This window comes from Salvelinus alpinus, chromosome 30 (genome assembly GCF_045679555.1).
Source record: "Salvelinus alpinus chromosome 30, SLU_Salpinus.1, whole genome shotgun sequence".
Taxonomy (NCBI): domain Eukaryota; kingdom Metazoa; phylum Chordata; class Actinopteri; order Salmoniformes; family Salmonidae; genus Salvelinus; species Salvelinus alpinus.
This window is the reverse complement of record NC_092115.1, coordinates 26,190,990-26,207,816: the sequence shown is the minus strand read 5'-3', so window position 1 is coordinate 26,207,816 and position 16,827 is coordinate 26,190,990. Positions and strand designations below refer to the sequence as shown.

At 39.9% G+C, this 16,827-nt stretch overlaps 1 protein-coding gene across 4 annotated transcripts; it reads right to left on the bottom strand.

Annotated features, from left to right (window-relative positions):
* Nucleotides 1–2,910: 2,910 nt before the first annotated feature.
* Nucleotides 2,911–6,623, bottom strand: LOC139560151 (myb/SANT-like DNA-binding domain-containing protein 4). Of its 4 annotated transcripts, XM_071376698.1 has the most exons (11): nt 6,240–6,623; nt 5,874–5,944; nt 5,610–5,786; nt 5,458–5,519; nt 5,289–5,375; nt 5,160–5,201; nt 4,918–5,091; nt 4,803–4,838; nt 4,150–4,704; nt 3,757–3,868; nt 2,911–3,662 (listed from the first exon to the last, which is right to left on the bottom strand). In XM_071376698.1, exons 1-8 carry the CDS (start codon nt 6,395–6,397, stop codon nt 4,803–4,805), a joined length of 807 nt encoding a protein of 268 aa, XP_071232799.1. In that variant the 5' UTR covers nt 6,398–6,623; the 3' UTR covers nt 2,911–3,662; nt 3,757–3,868; nt 4,150–4,704. The 4 variants fall into 4 exon arrangements, with proteins under 4 accessions (XP_071232799.1, XP_071232798.1, XP_071232797.1 ...); XM_071376697.1 differs by adding an exon at nt 3,965–4,080 and having other exon boundaries at nt 4,150–5,091; XM_071376696.1 differs by having other exon boundaries at nt 4,803–5,091.
* Between the last annotated feature and the right edge of the window lie 10,204 nt (nt 6,624–16,827).

The window sequence follows — 16,827 nt, the reverse complement described above, 5'->3', positions numbered from 1 at the left end:
GCAGGGTCTGACCTGTGATTGTGTCTCCCTCTGTGATGGTGGTGGTGATGATGAAGGTGCAACAGCAGGGTCTGACCTGTGATTGTATCTCCCTCTGTGATGGTGGTGGTGATGATGAATGTGCAACAGCAGGGTCTGACCTGTGATTGTGTCTCCCTCTGTGATGGTGGTGGTGATGATGAATGTGCAACAGCAGGGTCTGACCTGTGATTGTGTCTCCCTCTGTGATGGTGGTGGTGATGATGAAGGTGCAACAGCAGGGTCTGACCTGTGATTGTATCTCCCTCTGTGATGGTGGTGGTGATGATGAATGTGCAACAGCAGGGTTTGACCTGTGACTACTTGGAGCTACCCCACCACATTAGCGGTGAGGATGAGACTGAGAGACTGGTCCTGGCGGTGGAGCTCATTCTGGAGGCGCTGACCCAGCCCACCCTTATCACCGTCTCCAAGAATGTCAGTGTCAGTTGTGTAACAATACTTTAACGTACCTCTTAAGTTGTTCTTTGGGGTATCTGTACTTTACTTTTTATATTTTCAACAACTTTTACTTAACTACATTCCTAAAGAAAATAACATTTTCTCTGACACCCAAAATGGTCCAATTCATGCACTTATCAAGAGAACATCTCCGGTCATCCCTACTGCCTCTGATCTGGCAGACTCACTAAACACACATGCTTCATATGTAAATGATGTCTGAGTATTGGATTGTGCCCTTGGCTATCTGTAAACAAAACAAAAACAAGAAAATAGTGACATCTGGCTTGCTAAATTTAAGGAATTTGAAATGATTTACACTTTGACTTTTGATACTTAAGTGTATTTTAGCAATTACATTTACTTTTGATACTTAAGTATATGTAAAACCAAAGACTTTTACTCAAGCAGTATTTTACTGGGTGACTTTTACTCAAGTATGACATTTGGATACTTTTTCAACCACTGGTCAGCGCCACTCACCCTCCCTGGAAAACAGACATCTTACTTAACTGAAGAACATGGGACACGTTGTAGCACTGGACATGTAGCAAACATTTTTTGTGGTTGTTGATAGCCGTCAATTTGCTTTTTGTCAAATGTAGAGAGCAAGACAGAAGCTTTAGGCATATGTCAAAGATGTGACTGTGAAAAAAAAATTGTCTTGACACCTATAGACACAGTTTGTTCTAGCAAAAGAGACCATGTGCTCTGCTATTATTAAGGGGGTATGTGAGGGTATTGTGGCTTTTGTTAAAGAAAATGGCTAAAAGCATAGGCCTACCCTTTGCTAGCTTAAGAATTATTTTATTTTTATGGACCTGATTATATAAAGCGATCTATAACAACGCTTTAGTCCACAATGCTTAATGCTAGTTTGCAAGCTCTAAAAAGCAGGAGAAAGATGTGACTCTGGGATGTCTTTGGTTTGTCTCTATGACATTGAGGCTGCGCAACCTTCTATAACCATGGAGACAAAACATTTATTTTGCTTGGGAAGTAATGTGTGATTCTGTCAATATCAATTGACGTAAGACATTTCAACAGGCTATTCAACAACATACTAACTCCTATCAGTCAGGAACAAGCCAGGTAGCCTAAAAAGGAACGAAAATGAATTATTTAGGCTATATTATTATTATTTCAAGGCTACAGCCTGCCATTTAAGAAATCAATTGTGAAGCATTGGTGACACGCTGGCATGAGCGCTCAGCAACACATTGTAACGGCTGTCTAATTCCTCCTCGGATGAGGAGGAGGAGTAAGGGTCGGACCAAAACGCAGCGTTGAATGAAGACATAATGAATATTTATTAACTACAAGACGAACACGAAAAACCACTTGGAAAATACAAAACAACGTAGACAGACCTGAACTTGAGAACTTACATATACACGAAGAACGCACGAACAGGTACAGACTACACAAACGAACTAAACACGAAACAGTCCCGTGTGGTGCATACAGACAGACACAGGAACACAATCACCCACAAACAAACAGTGTGAAACAGCCTACCTATATATGATTCTCAATCAGAGGAAATGAATAACACCTGTCCCTGATTGAGAACCATATAAGGCTAACAGACAATGAACCTAAACATAGAAACACATAACATAGAATGCCCACCCCAACTCACGCCCTGACCAACTAAACACATACAAAAACAAGAGAAAACAGGGGCCTGTTGCACAAAACTAGGATAAGGGATTAAGCCAGGATATCTTGGTGATCCTGGCTCAATTGATCCGTAATCCGGTTGCACTAAAGATGGATAGGGGGCAGGAGGATATGTTATGGTATAAATTACCATGGAGATTTATTCTGTGGAGCTAGCCTGCTCCAGACCAGGCTAAATTCCAGGATCTATTTAATCTCATCCCTAATGTCAGTCAGCAGTCACCACAAATGGAAACCAATAGTTATTTCACTGCTCACTATACATTGTTATCACATATAACTAGACCCACTGTTATTATTTAAACGTTTGTGATCATTAATTTCAATGATTTTGGATAAAAAATGATTTTTAGATGATGTTGCTATCATTAGATAATTTACAGTTTCCCATAGACTATAAGGCTATATATAAAATGATAGAATATTAGGGCCACAGAGGGGAAAAAAACACAAGTCATAATATTGTAACCAGTTGTTTTAAAGGAGGACAGTTGTTAAAATGACAGATGTGGGGCATTTCGTGAAATTGTACTTCAGTATGGTTTCATAAACAAAGACATGCTGATGTGCCAGAATATTAAGTATCACATTGTCATAAGTATCAAAACTGTAAAAACAATATGTAGCTTTTCTGCAGAAAGAACCAGCCTCATAAATTTATGACTTTATCCTTTTTCTTCAGTGTGGCCCTAGTACTCTGTCATATAAACAAATACACATTCCATATGAATATAAAAACACAATGTGTAACATTAGGTTCCTTTATTGAATAAGGACAAAACAAAGCAGGTAAACCATCAGCTCCTTTCGAAACTGAAGTCACAGTGACTCTACAAGATGGAAAGCACAGAATCCAAGCATATTATACAAAATGATACATACACATTCAAAGGTCTGTATATAACACACCCTGCATGTCTGCACACTAAAATAAATGCAGGACAAATCCATACACATCAACTGAACAGACAAATGAATGGATGCAGTAGCCTCCCTGCAGCCTTGTATTACACACAGTATACCGCACAAACATCATAAGAGGCCAAATTCGTCAAAAAACGAACCAAAAAAAACCCAAATTCCTCTGCCACCGCAGGACATATTTAACCAAAATTTAAAGCACACATACTAACTAAAATAATTCAACACATATTGGTCCCTCAGCAGCCGACCACTGTCGTCATCAGGGAAGATTGCCGGATTGTCCCAGTCCATGGCTGGTGGCACTCTGGGGGCCCTCTCCTTCCTCAGGCAGGCCACATTGTGGAGGACAGCACAAGCCACAGTAATATCACATGCCCTAACAGGGCTGACCCTTAATTTGTGAAGGCAGTGAAAGCGTGCCTTCAGGAGGCCAAAGGTCATTTCAACTCTGGCCCTGGTCCTGGCATGGGCATGGTTGTAGGCCTGCTGTGCTTCCTGGGGGTCTGTGAAAGGTGTCAGGAGAAAAGGCTGGCAGCCATACCCCCTGTCTCCCAGCAACACACCAGAGAATTCACCTGTCAACACAAAATCTCATCATTACTACCTCATAAACACAGTGATATTCTTGACACAGCCATGATGGTTATAAATAGGGGTTGTGTGGCTTACCTTGTGATAGGCACTGATAGATTTCAGAGGCCCGAAAGATTCTGGAGTCATGGACTGAGCCAGGCCATTTTGCCACAACATTGCTGATCACACAGTCAGCATTGCAGACCATCTGAAATCATAAGATGAGGAATATTACACCAATCAATGCACATCACTGGCAATGCAGAGTGTTCGTCAATGGACAATATCAAAAAGTTATGTTCACCTGAACATTAATGCTGTGAAAGGATTTCCTATTCACAAAATCGGCCTCATGGGCACCTGAGGGGGCTTTTATCCTTATGTGTGTGCAGTCCACTGCACCAATGACATTGGGGAAACCTGTCACACAAAGTAATGAGTATCCTACTATGTGTTAACAGTTGTCCTGTAATTTGTAGATCCTCTTACCTGCAATCCTATAGAACTCCTCTTTGATGTCACAGAGTCTTCTGTGGCCAGGGAAGGAGATGAAGACATCTGCTAATGCTTTGATAGCCAGACACACACTCCTTATTGTGCGGCAAATTGTGGCCTTGTTCAGCTGTTCTGCATCCCCCACTGAGTACAGGAAGGCTCCACTAGCAAAAAAGCGCAAGGCCACACAAACCATTTGCTCCACACTCAGTGCATGGCTCCGTGCAGTGCGGTGCTTAATCCTGGGACCCAGTAGTCTGCATAGATACCTGATGCCATCTGCAGAAAACCTGTATCTTTCATATAGATGGTCATCAGGGAAGGCCAGTGGGTCCAACCGGTCCCTGAAGACCCTTTCTCGCCTGAAGGCTCTCCTCAGCACAAGTGCTTCTTCATCCACCACATCTCACACGAATGGGCATGCCATTGTCAGAGCAGAAAGGAACACACAATTTTGGGACTTCATATAGGCTAGTGGCCACACCTGGTGCTGGGGGGGTGGGCAAAAGAGGGCGATGCCTTATAACGATGACTTGGTTGTACTGATTGCTGGGAAAATAAAAAAAACCTTAGAAAGATGCCACCGTCCTGTGTGCTCACAATAAGAGCTCATATGTCATGGCTCACTTGACTTTACGAGAATATACCTAATTTTTATTTTGAGCTGTGTCATCTTCTTGGAGCTGGGGGAGGAAAGAAAAATAATGATTAATACATTTGTGTTACAGTTAGCATACAGTGTACATTGAAGGCATATCTCACCTCCCTCTCAAGTTTTTTTATTTCAAGGTCCAGTTTCCTAATTGTCCTCTTTTTTATTTCGGACTCCAGTGCAAGATTTTCCATCTTTTTCTTCTTGTACTGAATGTCTATGTCTGCCAGTTCTATTTGGCGCCGGAGGTGGTTGCCATACAACTTTCTGATAGCTTGTGAGCTCTGTGAACACAATACAATTAGCGCAGCTGGAATTTGGCAGGATGTGGTGTCCTTTTATTAATACGCACTATGTTGCCAGGCTGGTTTTCCCACTGTATAGCATCTGGGTCCTGTAAAAGAAATTAGATTTTTTGATTTTGATGAGGACTCCTCACCATTGTAGAGTAAATAGTACTTTCACAGTCTTAACATGATACCTCATGCCTTCTGGAATCCAGAGAGATGGTCTCCTCCTCATCATCGTCTCCATCATGTGCTGTTGCTGCTGCACTGGGGCCTTCACCCTATCACATTTAATCGGATTCATATTGAAGCTAGTAGACAAGACATGCCAGGCCTACAGTATGCCTTTGATGGAGTACTCACTGGATCAGCATCGTCTGGTGCTTGTGCTGGTGGCTCTAACAGGAACACAGTGCTGCCAGACACTGCAAGGCAATAGGTAAACCAAAGTCAGACAGTCCAAATTGATTCAATATGAATGTGGTTGTATCCCATGTAGAGATGGAAGGACATACCTTGAATGAAGCGGGTGGCATCTTGGGAGGAACCTATGCTCGTCTCTTTCCCCCCAGGGATCCCCTCTAAGACGGGCCTGCCTTTATTTAGCTCCAAGGCCATGTCCTCTGCTGGGGTAAGGTCAGCCTTTGGTGACCCACCACCCGTGCCTTGTCTGTGGGTATTCTTTTTCACTGCTAAAACAGTACAGACAATGTGTGAGCAGGCACCTTCTGGGTACAATATATGCTTGTGCTTTGTTAAATATTAGTCAGGGACCATACCATTCTGCAGAATGTTCTTGTATTTGATTTTGACCTGCTGCCATGTCCGTTTTGGCCCGTTCATGTTTAATCTACACACACACACACACACACACACACACACATTTAATGGAGTCACACTGCAAAAAATTACTTGGTATTTTTGTCTTGTTTTCAGTAAAAATATCAAAAAATTTATCATAGCTTTATACAGTGTGATGGAGTTACTTTACACAATTTCACTCATATCTGCAGTGCATTTCAATTAAAAATTTAACCGTTTCATAATTACAGTACAACTGCATTTTTGGAGATGTGAATTAAATATTTGAATTGTAATTGTGATGTTTCAGCGGAGCGGTGAGTGTGTAATTGTGCACTACTTACGCATTCAGGCGGTCTGCAATACTTTGCCACGCTTTTTCTCTTTGCTTTATCACTGTGGCGGTGTTGCCTTTCTTCTTAATTATATCTTTTACCTCCTCGTATGCCTCCATGAGGATTTGTGCTTCCGACGGGGAAAAGTACGCGGCTCTAGTTGCCATGGTAAATCAGTTAATCTGTGATCTGTGGCGGGGTCTATTTGAGTGAGCCGTGAGCGCGCACCTATCCAGGATTGGTTTCACCTGGCTTAATGAATCCGTGTCTGCTCATCCTGGCTTGGTCTTTGTGCAACCAATTAAGCCTGGACGCACATGTTTTGGCTTCATTGAGCTCAGCTGAGTCATTTATCCCGGATGTCTTAATTCTACTTTTGTGCAACAGGCCCCTGGTCAGGAACGTGACACACCTCAACAACATGCCTACACGTTTCGCATTTAGGCTGTATAAAATGAAATAACAAATATATCATTATTTAGAATGAAATAATAATGGGGAAAAATGCCTTATTAGGCTATAGTGCCTTCAGAAAGTATTCATACCCCTGGACTTGTTCAACATTTTATTGTTACAGCCTATATTCAAAATTAATTCAATCGTTTTTTCCCCCCTCACCCATCTACACACAAAAGCCCATAATGAGAAAGTGAAAATGTGTTTTTAGAAATGTTTGCGAATTTATTGAAAATGAAATATAGAAATATCTAATTTACATAAGTATTCACACACCAGAGTCAATACTTTGTAGAAGCACCTTTGGCAACAATTACAGCTCTGAGTCTTTATGGGTAAGTCTCTAAGTGCTTTCCACTTTTGGATTGTGCAACATTTGCCCATTATTATTTTCTAATTCTTCAAGCTCTGTCAAATTGCCATAGATTCTCAAGTAGATTTAAGTCAAAACTGTAATTTGGCCACTCAGGAATATTCACTGTCTTCTTGGTAAGCAACTTCAGTGTAGATTTGGCCTTTTGTTTTAAGTTATTGTCCTGCTGAAAGGTGAATTAATCTCCCAGTGTCTGGTGGAAAGCAGACTGAACCATGTTTTCCTCTAGGATTTTGCCTGTGCTTAGCTCCATTCAGTTTATTTTTTATCCTGAAAAACTCCCCAGTCCTTAACGATTACAAGCATACCCATAACATGATGCAGACACCACTATACTTGAAAATATGGAGATTGGTACTCAGTAATATGTTGTATTGGATTTGCCACAAACATAACACTTTGTATTCACATTGTATTCACATTTTTTGCAGTATTACTTTAGTGCCTTGTTGCAAACAGGATGCATGCTTAGGAATATGTTGTATTATGTACAGGCTTCTTTCTTTTCACTCTGTCAATTAGGTTAATATTGTGGAGTTACTACAATGTCATTGATCCATCCTCAGTTTTCTCCTATCACAGCAATTAAACTCTGTAACTGTTTTAAAGTCACCATTGGCCAAATTGTGAAATCCCTGAATAGTATCCTTCCTCTCCAGCAACTGAGTTAAGAAGGATGCCTGTGTCTTTGTAGTGACTGGGTGTATTGATACACCATCCAAAGTGTAATTCATAATTTCACCATGCTCAAAGGGATATTCAATGTCTGCTTTTTCTATTTGATTTACCCATCTACCAATAGGTGACCTTCTTTGTGAGGCATTGAAAAACCTCCCTGGTCTTTGTGGTTGAATCTGTGTTTGAAATCCACTGCTCGATTGAGGGACTTTACAGATAATTGTATGTGTGGCATACAGAGATGAGGAAGTCATTATAAAACAATGTTGAACACAATTTTTGCACACAGAGGCCATGCAACTTATTATATGACTTCTTAAGCAGATTTTTACTCCTGAACCTATTTAGGCTTGCCATAACAAAATGGTTGTTTACTTATTGACCCAAGAAATTTCAGCTTTTCATTTTTTATTAATTTGTAAAAATGTCTCGAACATAATTCCACTTTGACATTATGGGATATTGTGTTTAGGCCAGTGATAAAAAAAAAAGCTCAATTTGAAATTCAGGCTGTAACACAAGAAAATGTGGAAAAAGTCAAGGTGTGTGAATACTTTCTGAAGGCACTGTACAAAGTCATTCTACAGTGCTTTTGAATTCCCTTTTAGAAACACGTGTTTGGCCAGTCCTTGGTTTGAGGATCATGCAGTGAGCTATGCATGCCTTAATTTAGCTTAGCAAATGGTCTTATATTCCCATGCCCTAATCAGAGTCAACACAAATCTATTTTGTAACAACAATATCATGGAATAAAATATAATACATTTGAAAATGCTAGTTTCTCAAATGAAAAAAAGTTACAAGGGCATAAAGGCCTACCTGATATGATATGCGGCTGCTCGAATTCATTGACGATCAGATACTTCAGTTGGAACTGGTTCTGTTACACTACATTTTTACAGTTGATAGACAACATTAGCACTGTTCCAAACTTAGACTGTCTTCTTTTTTAACCATATCCTGTATAGATATCAAAACGTCTCTGGTGCTGCAGCATGCCCTCATTCGTTGTCATGCTCTGTTGTGGTATTAAAAAAAGATTCTGCTTGTCTCCAGTCATGTAAAACGACGTCGAAATGCATGAACTGACCGCAAATAAGATGATAGATTAATGCAGTGCTGCTATTATAATGGATATCTTTTCACGCCTACCCTTGTCCACGGTGGTCTGTGAATCCACAACTTTGTGTCTACTTTGCCATGTAATGCTTACAAAAACGGCATATCTAAGGCTCTGGTCTGTCCTAGGATTGAAGGTAAATGGTAGGCATGTTCTCTGCTATCCACTTTGTTTTAATTATTATTTCGGGTATAGGGGAGGGTCGGGTAAAAATATGTTTTACTGAAGGGAGGACCATCAATTTTCATTTCAGAGACGTCCGGTTTTCTCCAGGTATCCCTCATTATAAATAACATACATGAAACCAAACCAGAGGACAATCTGCCCAAGACATCATGATACAAATCACTGTGATGACAGGACACATCGTAATTTGAGATGCATCTGTCGTGTAACTCTGACTTAGACCCATAAATCATCCACTGGTGTCAGGGGATTCAGCCTGAAGATGGTATTTCTTATTTGCAAATGTACCTGTGGTGACATGCAGGTACTAGGTTATTTGAAAGGCTTTAAAGTATGAGTTGAATGGTTGGAAATCAAGATAGCATGTCTACCTGCTCCAATGTCTAAGTTTTACTCAGGTAAGCAGGTATCGAAAATATATGTTTACCTGACATTATTATTGTCTAATCAGATACTGTACTGTACTAATGAGGACTTAATTTTTTGTCAGTTTTCATCATTTCTGTATAATTGATTGTTTGCCAATTTCTTGCCCAGTCCTGACAATATTGGATGCAGGCAGAATTCACAAAGTGAAATTTCGATGACTATGGTGCCATTTCTAGACCAAATGCAGTGATGGCACTGACAAATGCTCAACTGTAGGAATTATTCATGAAAAAATATGTTTTTTTGTGCCCATAACAATCTCCTTTTGCTCATTACTCACAAATCCTTTCCCTAATATAATGTATCACTTTAATCAAATCTGAGGAAGCACTTATGACCTTAGCTGACCACTTTTAATATTTGTATTAGGTTTTTGTACTTCAAATCAGCAAATGATTGTGATTAGACCCTATCCTACCACACCTACTCCAGTTTGTTTGCTCCCATGGCCAGTTCGTTAGCAACTCTGTGATATGCTTTGACATCTTCATCTCAATGTTTTTAAAACTTAATGAATAGATTTGTCTCTAAGTCAGTCAAAGCTATTGCATGTGCCACATATGCCACAACTTCAATGCCTTGGTTGTCAATGCAGAGTACAATTTGTCCCAACTACTGCACTGTCATTTTGAGTATACAAGCATACCTATTCATGCTTGTACATGAACATATGATACTTCATTGTAATGTTATTCTTATGCAATTATTACAGATGCTCTCCATGATATTGTTCCAATTTTGAACGTCTTCCAAGGAAAGATGGGATGCCCTTTAGAGTAGGCTATAGTTGCTGTCAGGAAATCTATTACATTTTCCTTGGGTATAATAGACTCTCAGTGGGGTTGCTTTGTCTCCTGTTTTGATTATTCACCATGTTCTTTTGAACAAAACGGATGCATTTTTGTTTACACCCATGACACATTGTCCAATTAGAATCTTCATGGCGTTGCATACAATATCTTCATGCATACGATATCTCCAATTAAGCGGACATTTATGCTCCTCAAAACATAATGATGATTTTTTTGATTGCAGCTCACCATTTAAATATGAATGTATACCACAGCATGATGTAGCCTATTCCAAACATCAATAACATTCAGTACACAATATATGCTATATGATGACTCAATGTGAATTAAGGAACAGGTTTGTACCATAGACTTATAGACACAACTTAGTTGTATGAAAGACGCTATACCATGGTCATATACTCTATACCATATACTCTATATGATTCTGACCATGGTATTCTTTGTGTGCAGTCTTAGTCAAGACCACTTCAACAACTTCATTCATTGCAATGAACCTACACACCGAGGGAATCATTCTCATTCCCCACCATTTCAATCCTAATCCTTCCTTCCTGTGTCCACCACAGACAACCTTGATTCCTCCTTGCACAGGACTCAGACCTGTATTCTGTATGCCGAGCTGTATCCCAGGTCCTTCCTGTGCATTGTAAATGATGGTGTTGGACCGAGCATTGAGATGGACCTGTGTGCTCAGATTACTGATGCCCCAACCAAGGCTGTTGGATCTTGACACCTTCCCTTCCCACTGACCTGCATGTCTTAGCTGCCATGGACGGGATCAGGAAGGCTTCGCCATCCACATTAAATTTGGATGAGCATGAATGACCAACCCCGTGGACACGCTCTAGTGATGCCTGCAAAAAAGTCCCTAGTCAAAAAATCCTATAGGATAAAAAATAATAATAATCTAATAGAATCATATAGGAGTCCAATAGGACTGGTTCCATTGGATTCTTGCACTGGAATCCTATAGGATCTTATAGTATAAAATCCTATAAGGTAGAATCCCATATGAGTCCAATAGGACTAGTTACAAAATCTGATAGGATTTTTCTATTGGTCATACTGCAAATTGCAGCCCTGAATCACTCCCATATTGTGATGGTGTGTTGAAGAGGTTTTAAGAACCTCAGGGAATTATCACTGGTGTGAGTAGGCAAAGATACATTGTAGAATAATAGTGAAGACATCAAAACTATGAAATAACACATATGGAATCATTTTAGTAACCAAAATATTGTTAAACAAATCTAAACATATTTTACAATCTTCAAAGTAGCCACCCTTTGCCTTGATGACAGCTTTGCACTCTTGGCATTCTCTCAACCAGCTTCATGAGGTAGTCACCTGGAATGCTTTTCCAACAGTCTTGAAGGAGCACTTGTTGGCTACTCATCCCAAACCATCTCAACTGGGTTGCGGTTGGGTGATTGTGAAGGCCTGGTCATCTGATGCAGCACTCCATCACTCATCTTCTTGGTCAAATAGCCTTACACAGCCTGGATGTGTGTTTTGGGTCATTGTCCTGTTGAAAAACAAATTATAGTCCCACTAAACACAAACCAGATGGGATGGTGTATCGCTGCAGAATGCTGTGATAGACATGCTGGTTAAGTGTGCCTTGAATTCTAAATAAACACTGACAGTGTCACCAGCAAAGCACCCCCACACCATCACACCTCCTCCATGCTTCACGGTGGGAACCACGCATGCAGAGATCATCCGGTCACCTACAGTACTCTGCGTCTCACAAAGACACAGCGGTTGGAACCGAGTAGCGTTTGTGAGTTTATCAATCACTAGACAAAACAGTAAGAACAACTAGCCTCAAATGTGCTTGGTCACGAAAGTCAGAAAAGCAATAAAATGAATCGCTTACCTTTGATAATCTTCGGATGTTTGCACTCACGAGACTCCCAGTTACACAATAAATGTTATTTTTGTTCGATAAAGATTAGTTTTATAACCAAAAACCGCCATTTGGTTTGCGCGTTATGTTCAGAAAACCACAGGCTCGTTCCGGTCCTGAAAGGCAGACGAAAATTCCAAAAAGTATCCGTAATGTTCGTAGAAACATGTCAAACGTTTTTTATAATCAATCCTCAGGCTGTTTTTAACATACATAATCGATAATATTTCAACCGGACGGTAACCTATTCAATACTACAGAGAAAGAAAATGTCGAGCTACATCTCTCGCGCGCAGGAACTAATCAAAGGACACCTGACGCGTTTTGAAAAATCTCACTCATTTTTCAAAATAAAAGCTTGAAACTATGTCTAAAGCCTGGTCACAGCCTGAGGAAGCCATTGGAAAAGGAATCTGGTTACCCCTTTAAATGGAGGAGGGGCAGGCAATGGAACAGGGATTTTTCCAAATAAAAGGCACTTCCGGGTTGAATTTCCTCAGGTTTTCGCATGCAAAATCAGTTCTGTTATACTCACAGACAATAGTTTGACAGTTTTGGAAACTTTAGCGTGTTTTCTATCCTAATCTGTCAATTATATGCATATTCTAGCATCTGGACCTGAAAAATAGTCCGTTTACCTTGGGAATGTTATTTTTCCAAGCATAAAAATTCTGCCCCCTAGCTGAAAGAAGTTAACTAATTTTAATTGAACCTTTATTTAACTAGGCAAGTCAGTTAAGAACAAATTAACATTTTCAATGACGGCCTAGAAACAGTGGGTTAACTGCCTGTTCAGGGGCAAAACGACAGATTTGTACCTTGTCAGCTGGGGGATTTGAACTTGCAACATTTACAGTTACTAGTCCAATGCTCTAACCACTAGGCTACCCTGCCACCCCAGACTGTTATTTTTCTTTCCTTATTTGAGTTGTTCTTGCCATAGTACGTACTTGGTCTTTTACCAAGTAGGGCTATCTTCTGTATACCACCCCTACCTTGTCACAACACAACTGATTGGCTCAAATGCATTAAGAAGGAAAGAAAATCCACAAATGTACTTTTAACAAGCCACACCTGTTAATTGAAATAGATTCCAGGTGACTACCTCATGAAGCTGGTTAAGAAAATGCCAAGAGTGTGCAAAGCTGTCATCAAGGCAAAGGGTGGCTACTTTGAAGAATCTGAAATATAAAATATATTTTGATTTGTTTAACACTTTTCTGGTTACTACATGATTCCATGTGTTATTTCATATGTTGATGTCTTTACTATTATTCTACAATGTAGAAAAACCCTTGAATGAGTAGGTGTGTCCATACTTTTGACTGTGTATGTAGTACATTTTATGTTTAGGGTTTCAATATATCACAAACTGTTTACTGATTATGGATTTTGAGATTTCAAAACTGTGTTTTGACATTGGGATATTTATCAAAAGTTTTTGTGAATGGAAAGCAGCAACCTCATCATTTTCAACTAACAGTATGTTTTAGGAATATAAATGGAACTTTCAACATTAATTTCCAATCGTATTATTTTTTTATTATTTTGTACAACAAAAAATGTAATCTTTTATTTAACTAGGCAAGTCAGTTAAGAACAAATTCTTATTTACAATGACGGCCTACTCCAACCAAACCTGGACGATGCTGGGCCAATTGTGCGCCGCCCTATGGGAGTCTACTTAACTGGTAAAAAAACTGATGGGCCTCCTGAGTGGCGCTGAAGTCTAAGGCACTGCAACGCAGTGCTAGAGGTGTTACTACAGGCCCGGGTACATCCCCGGGCTGTACCACAACCGGCCGTGGCCGGGAGTCCCATAGGACGGCGCACAATTGGCCCAGCATCATCCGGGTAAGGGGAGGGTTTGGCCGGGGGGCTTTACTTGGCTCATCGCACTCTAGCGACTCATTGTGGCGGGCCGGGTGCCTCCAGGCTGACCCCGGTTGCCAGTTAAACAGTGTTTCCTCCGACACATTGGTGTGGTTGGCTTCCAGGTTAAAGCTGGCGGGTGTTACGGAGCACTGTTAGGCGGGTCATGTTTCGGTAGGAAGCATGACTCCACCTTTGCCTCTCCCAAGCCCGTTGAGAAGTTGCAGCAATGAGACAAGATCGAAATTTGGGAGAAAAATGGGGGTACAATAAAATGACAAAAAAAATTGATGTGATTTATTTATTTTGATGATCTACCAGAAATCATGGAAACAGGTTTGACTTGCATATAATAAGGTGTCAGTGACTCAAAAATGACTTACAAATGGCTAAAACTTCAGATGACAGGCAAAATGTGTCTAACAGCAGTTACTTAGTTAGCATAAAAACGAGTGCATAAAATACTGTACAATTATGAAAACATTGACAACTGTCAGGAAACATAGGGAAACAAATACTCTATTCACAGTTCTTGTCTTCACGCACAGTAAAGGATAAACCAGTGAGAATAATAATGTGTGAACCAGAATCCATGTGGTTTCCAGGTGGTTTTGGAGTTTTGTTAGTTTCAACAGTGCATACAACATGATTTCCCCCTCATCAATGAGTGATTAATTGCCACTTGTCAAAACAACAGAGTTTTTGGTGCATATGCAGTTTATAAGGTGCTAATTTAAAAAAATACAAGTCATATGATTACTATTGTTTCACATGTATGTGTAGGTACACATGTTATGTTTAGGTTTTCAATATATCACAAACCGTTTATTGATTACTGATTTGGACACTTCAAAACAGTGTTTTGAAATTGGGCTATTTATCAAAAGTTCTTGTCAACAGGAAGCAGCGACAGCGTCATTTTCAACTTAAGTTTTAGGAACAGAAGTGGAACTTTCAACAGGATCGGACCCTTATTTTTCAATTTTTGCCAAAAATGACATACCCAAATCTAACTGCCTTTAGCTCAGGACCTGAAGCTAGGATATGCATATTCTTGATACCATTTGAAGGGAAACACTTTGAAGTTTGTGGAAATGTGAAATTAATGTAGGAGAATTTAACACATTAGATCTGGTAAAAGATAATACCAGATGGTTTTTTTTCATCATCTTTGAAATGCAAGAGAAAGGCCAATATATGACTTAGGAATCTAGGCGCAATTTAGATTTTGGCCACTAGATGGCAGCAGTGCATGTGCAAAGTTTTAGACTGATCCAATGAACCATTGCATTTCTGTTCAAAATGTTGTTTCAAGACTGCCCAAATGTGCCTAATTGGTTTATTAATACATTTTCAAGTTCATAACTGTTCACTCTCCCCAACAATAGCATGGTATTATTTCACTGTAATAGCTACTGTAAATTGGACAGTGCAGTTAGATAAAAAAATTATTTAAGCTTTCTGCCAATATCAGATATGTCTATGTCCTGGGAAATTTTCTTTATACTTACAACCTCATGCTAATCACATTAGCCTATGTTAGCTCAACAGTCCCATGGGAGGGACACCGCTCCTTGTATAGGTATTCAACTTAATTAGGTAAAAACTGCTGAATGAGTCCAAAAACATGATGACGTGATTTATTTATTTTGATGATCTACCAGAAATCATGGAAACGGGTTTGACTTGCCTATAATAAGGCACATACAGTATATTTAGCAATAACAACCAATCTAAACATTTCTCATCTGCTATAACAATACAGTGACAAAAAAGAGATACAAATGGCTACAACTTAACGTAAACTCACCCCATTCCGTACAAATGTGTGCAACCGCGACAATCAAACGAGGCTGCAAAGAAAACTAATGGGACTGTAGCGACTGTGTTGACTTCAAAATCTGGGGTATGAACTACGTTTCTATTCAAGCGTTGATCGACATGGTAATGGCTCTATAGTATTGGAGAAAAGTTGAAAAACGGACCCTCCTTTACATCGTGACGTGTCATGCCGTAACGTACCACACGCATAAAGCAACTATTTCTGTCTTACAATCTCTCTCCACCAGGTGTAGCACTTCTCTCATCGTTTAAAAACATGAAATGGACAGTGACGGGGGTAAGGGGGGATACCTAGTCATATTTTGCGTCGTCACTGCAAGCGATCACGACTCTCAAAAAAACTGTTTACTTCTGAAGATCACTTTAGCACCGTCCTAAAAACCCGATTCAAATTCGACACAAACCTTTAAATAGGTATGTAATGACACATTATATAAACTCTTTATAGTGTTTTATTTACATTTTAGAGGCGATAAGGTGATAAGTTGGACAGATCGAGTGAACAAAAGCAATTTTCCCACACAATATCTCTCCTTCTCACTATCACGCATTAGTTTCGCTTCCCCACCCGACATTTTTAAAAAGACCCGACGGGGCTCATTGCCGTCTTGAATCATGCAGAAACAGGCAGCGTTTAGGTCATGTCATTTATTTTGTTGGCAAGGGGAGAAAGTGTGCTTTACAATGGTATTGACATTACAGTTGATCTGGAAGTATTACGTTGTTGGGGCGCTAAAATACGGTCAATTGTACGGACCAAGGCGTTGTACAAAAGTGAGTGAGTTTACGTTAGCTAGCTAGTCAGTTAACAGCAAAATGTGGCTAACAGTAGTTTCTTAGCTAGCATGAAAACAAGTGCATAAAATGCTGCAACATGACAAAAATATGACTAAAACATAAGGAAACAAATACTGTAC

Coding starts and splice junctions, on each gene's coding strand:
- LOC139560151 (XM_071376697.1), bottom strand. CDS start 6,397: ATGGCAACTAGAGCCGCGTACTTTTCCCCGTCGGAAGCACAAATCCTC. Junction 5,945..6,239: donor ATTGCAGACCGCCTGAATGC/GTAAGTAGTGCA, acceptor GTGTGTGTGTAG/ATTAAACATGAACGGGCCAA. Junction 5,376..5,457: donor CACCAGACGATGCTGATCCA/GTGAGTACTCCA, acceptor TAAATGTGATAG/GGTGAAGGCCCCAGTGCAGC.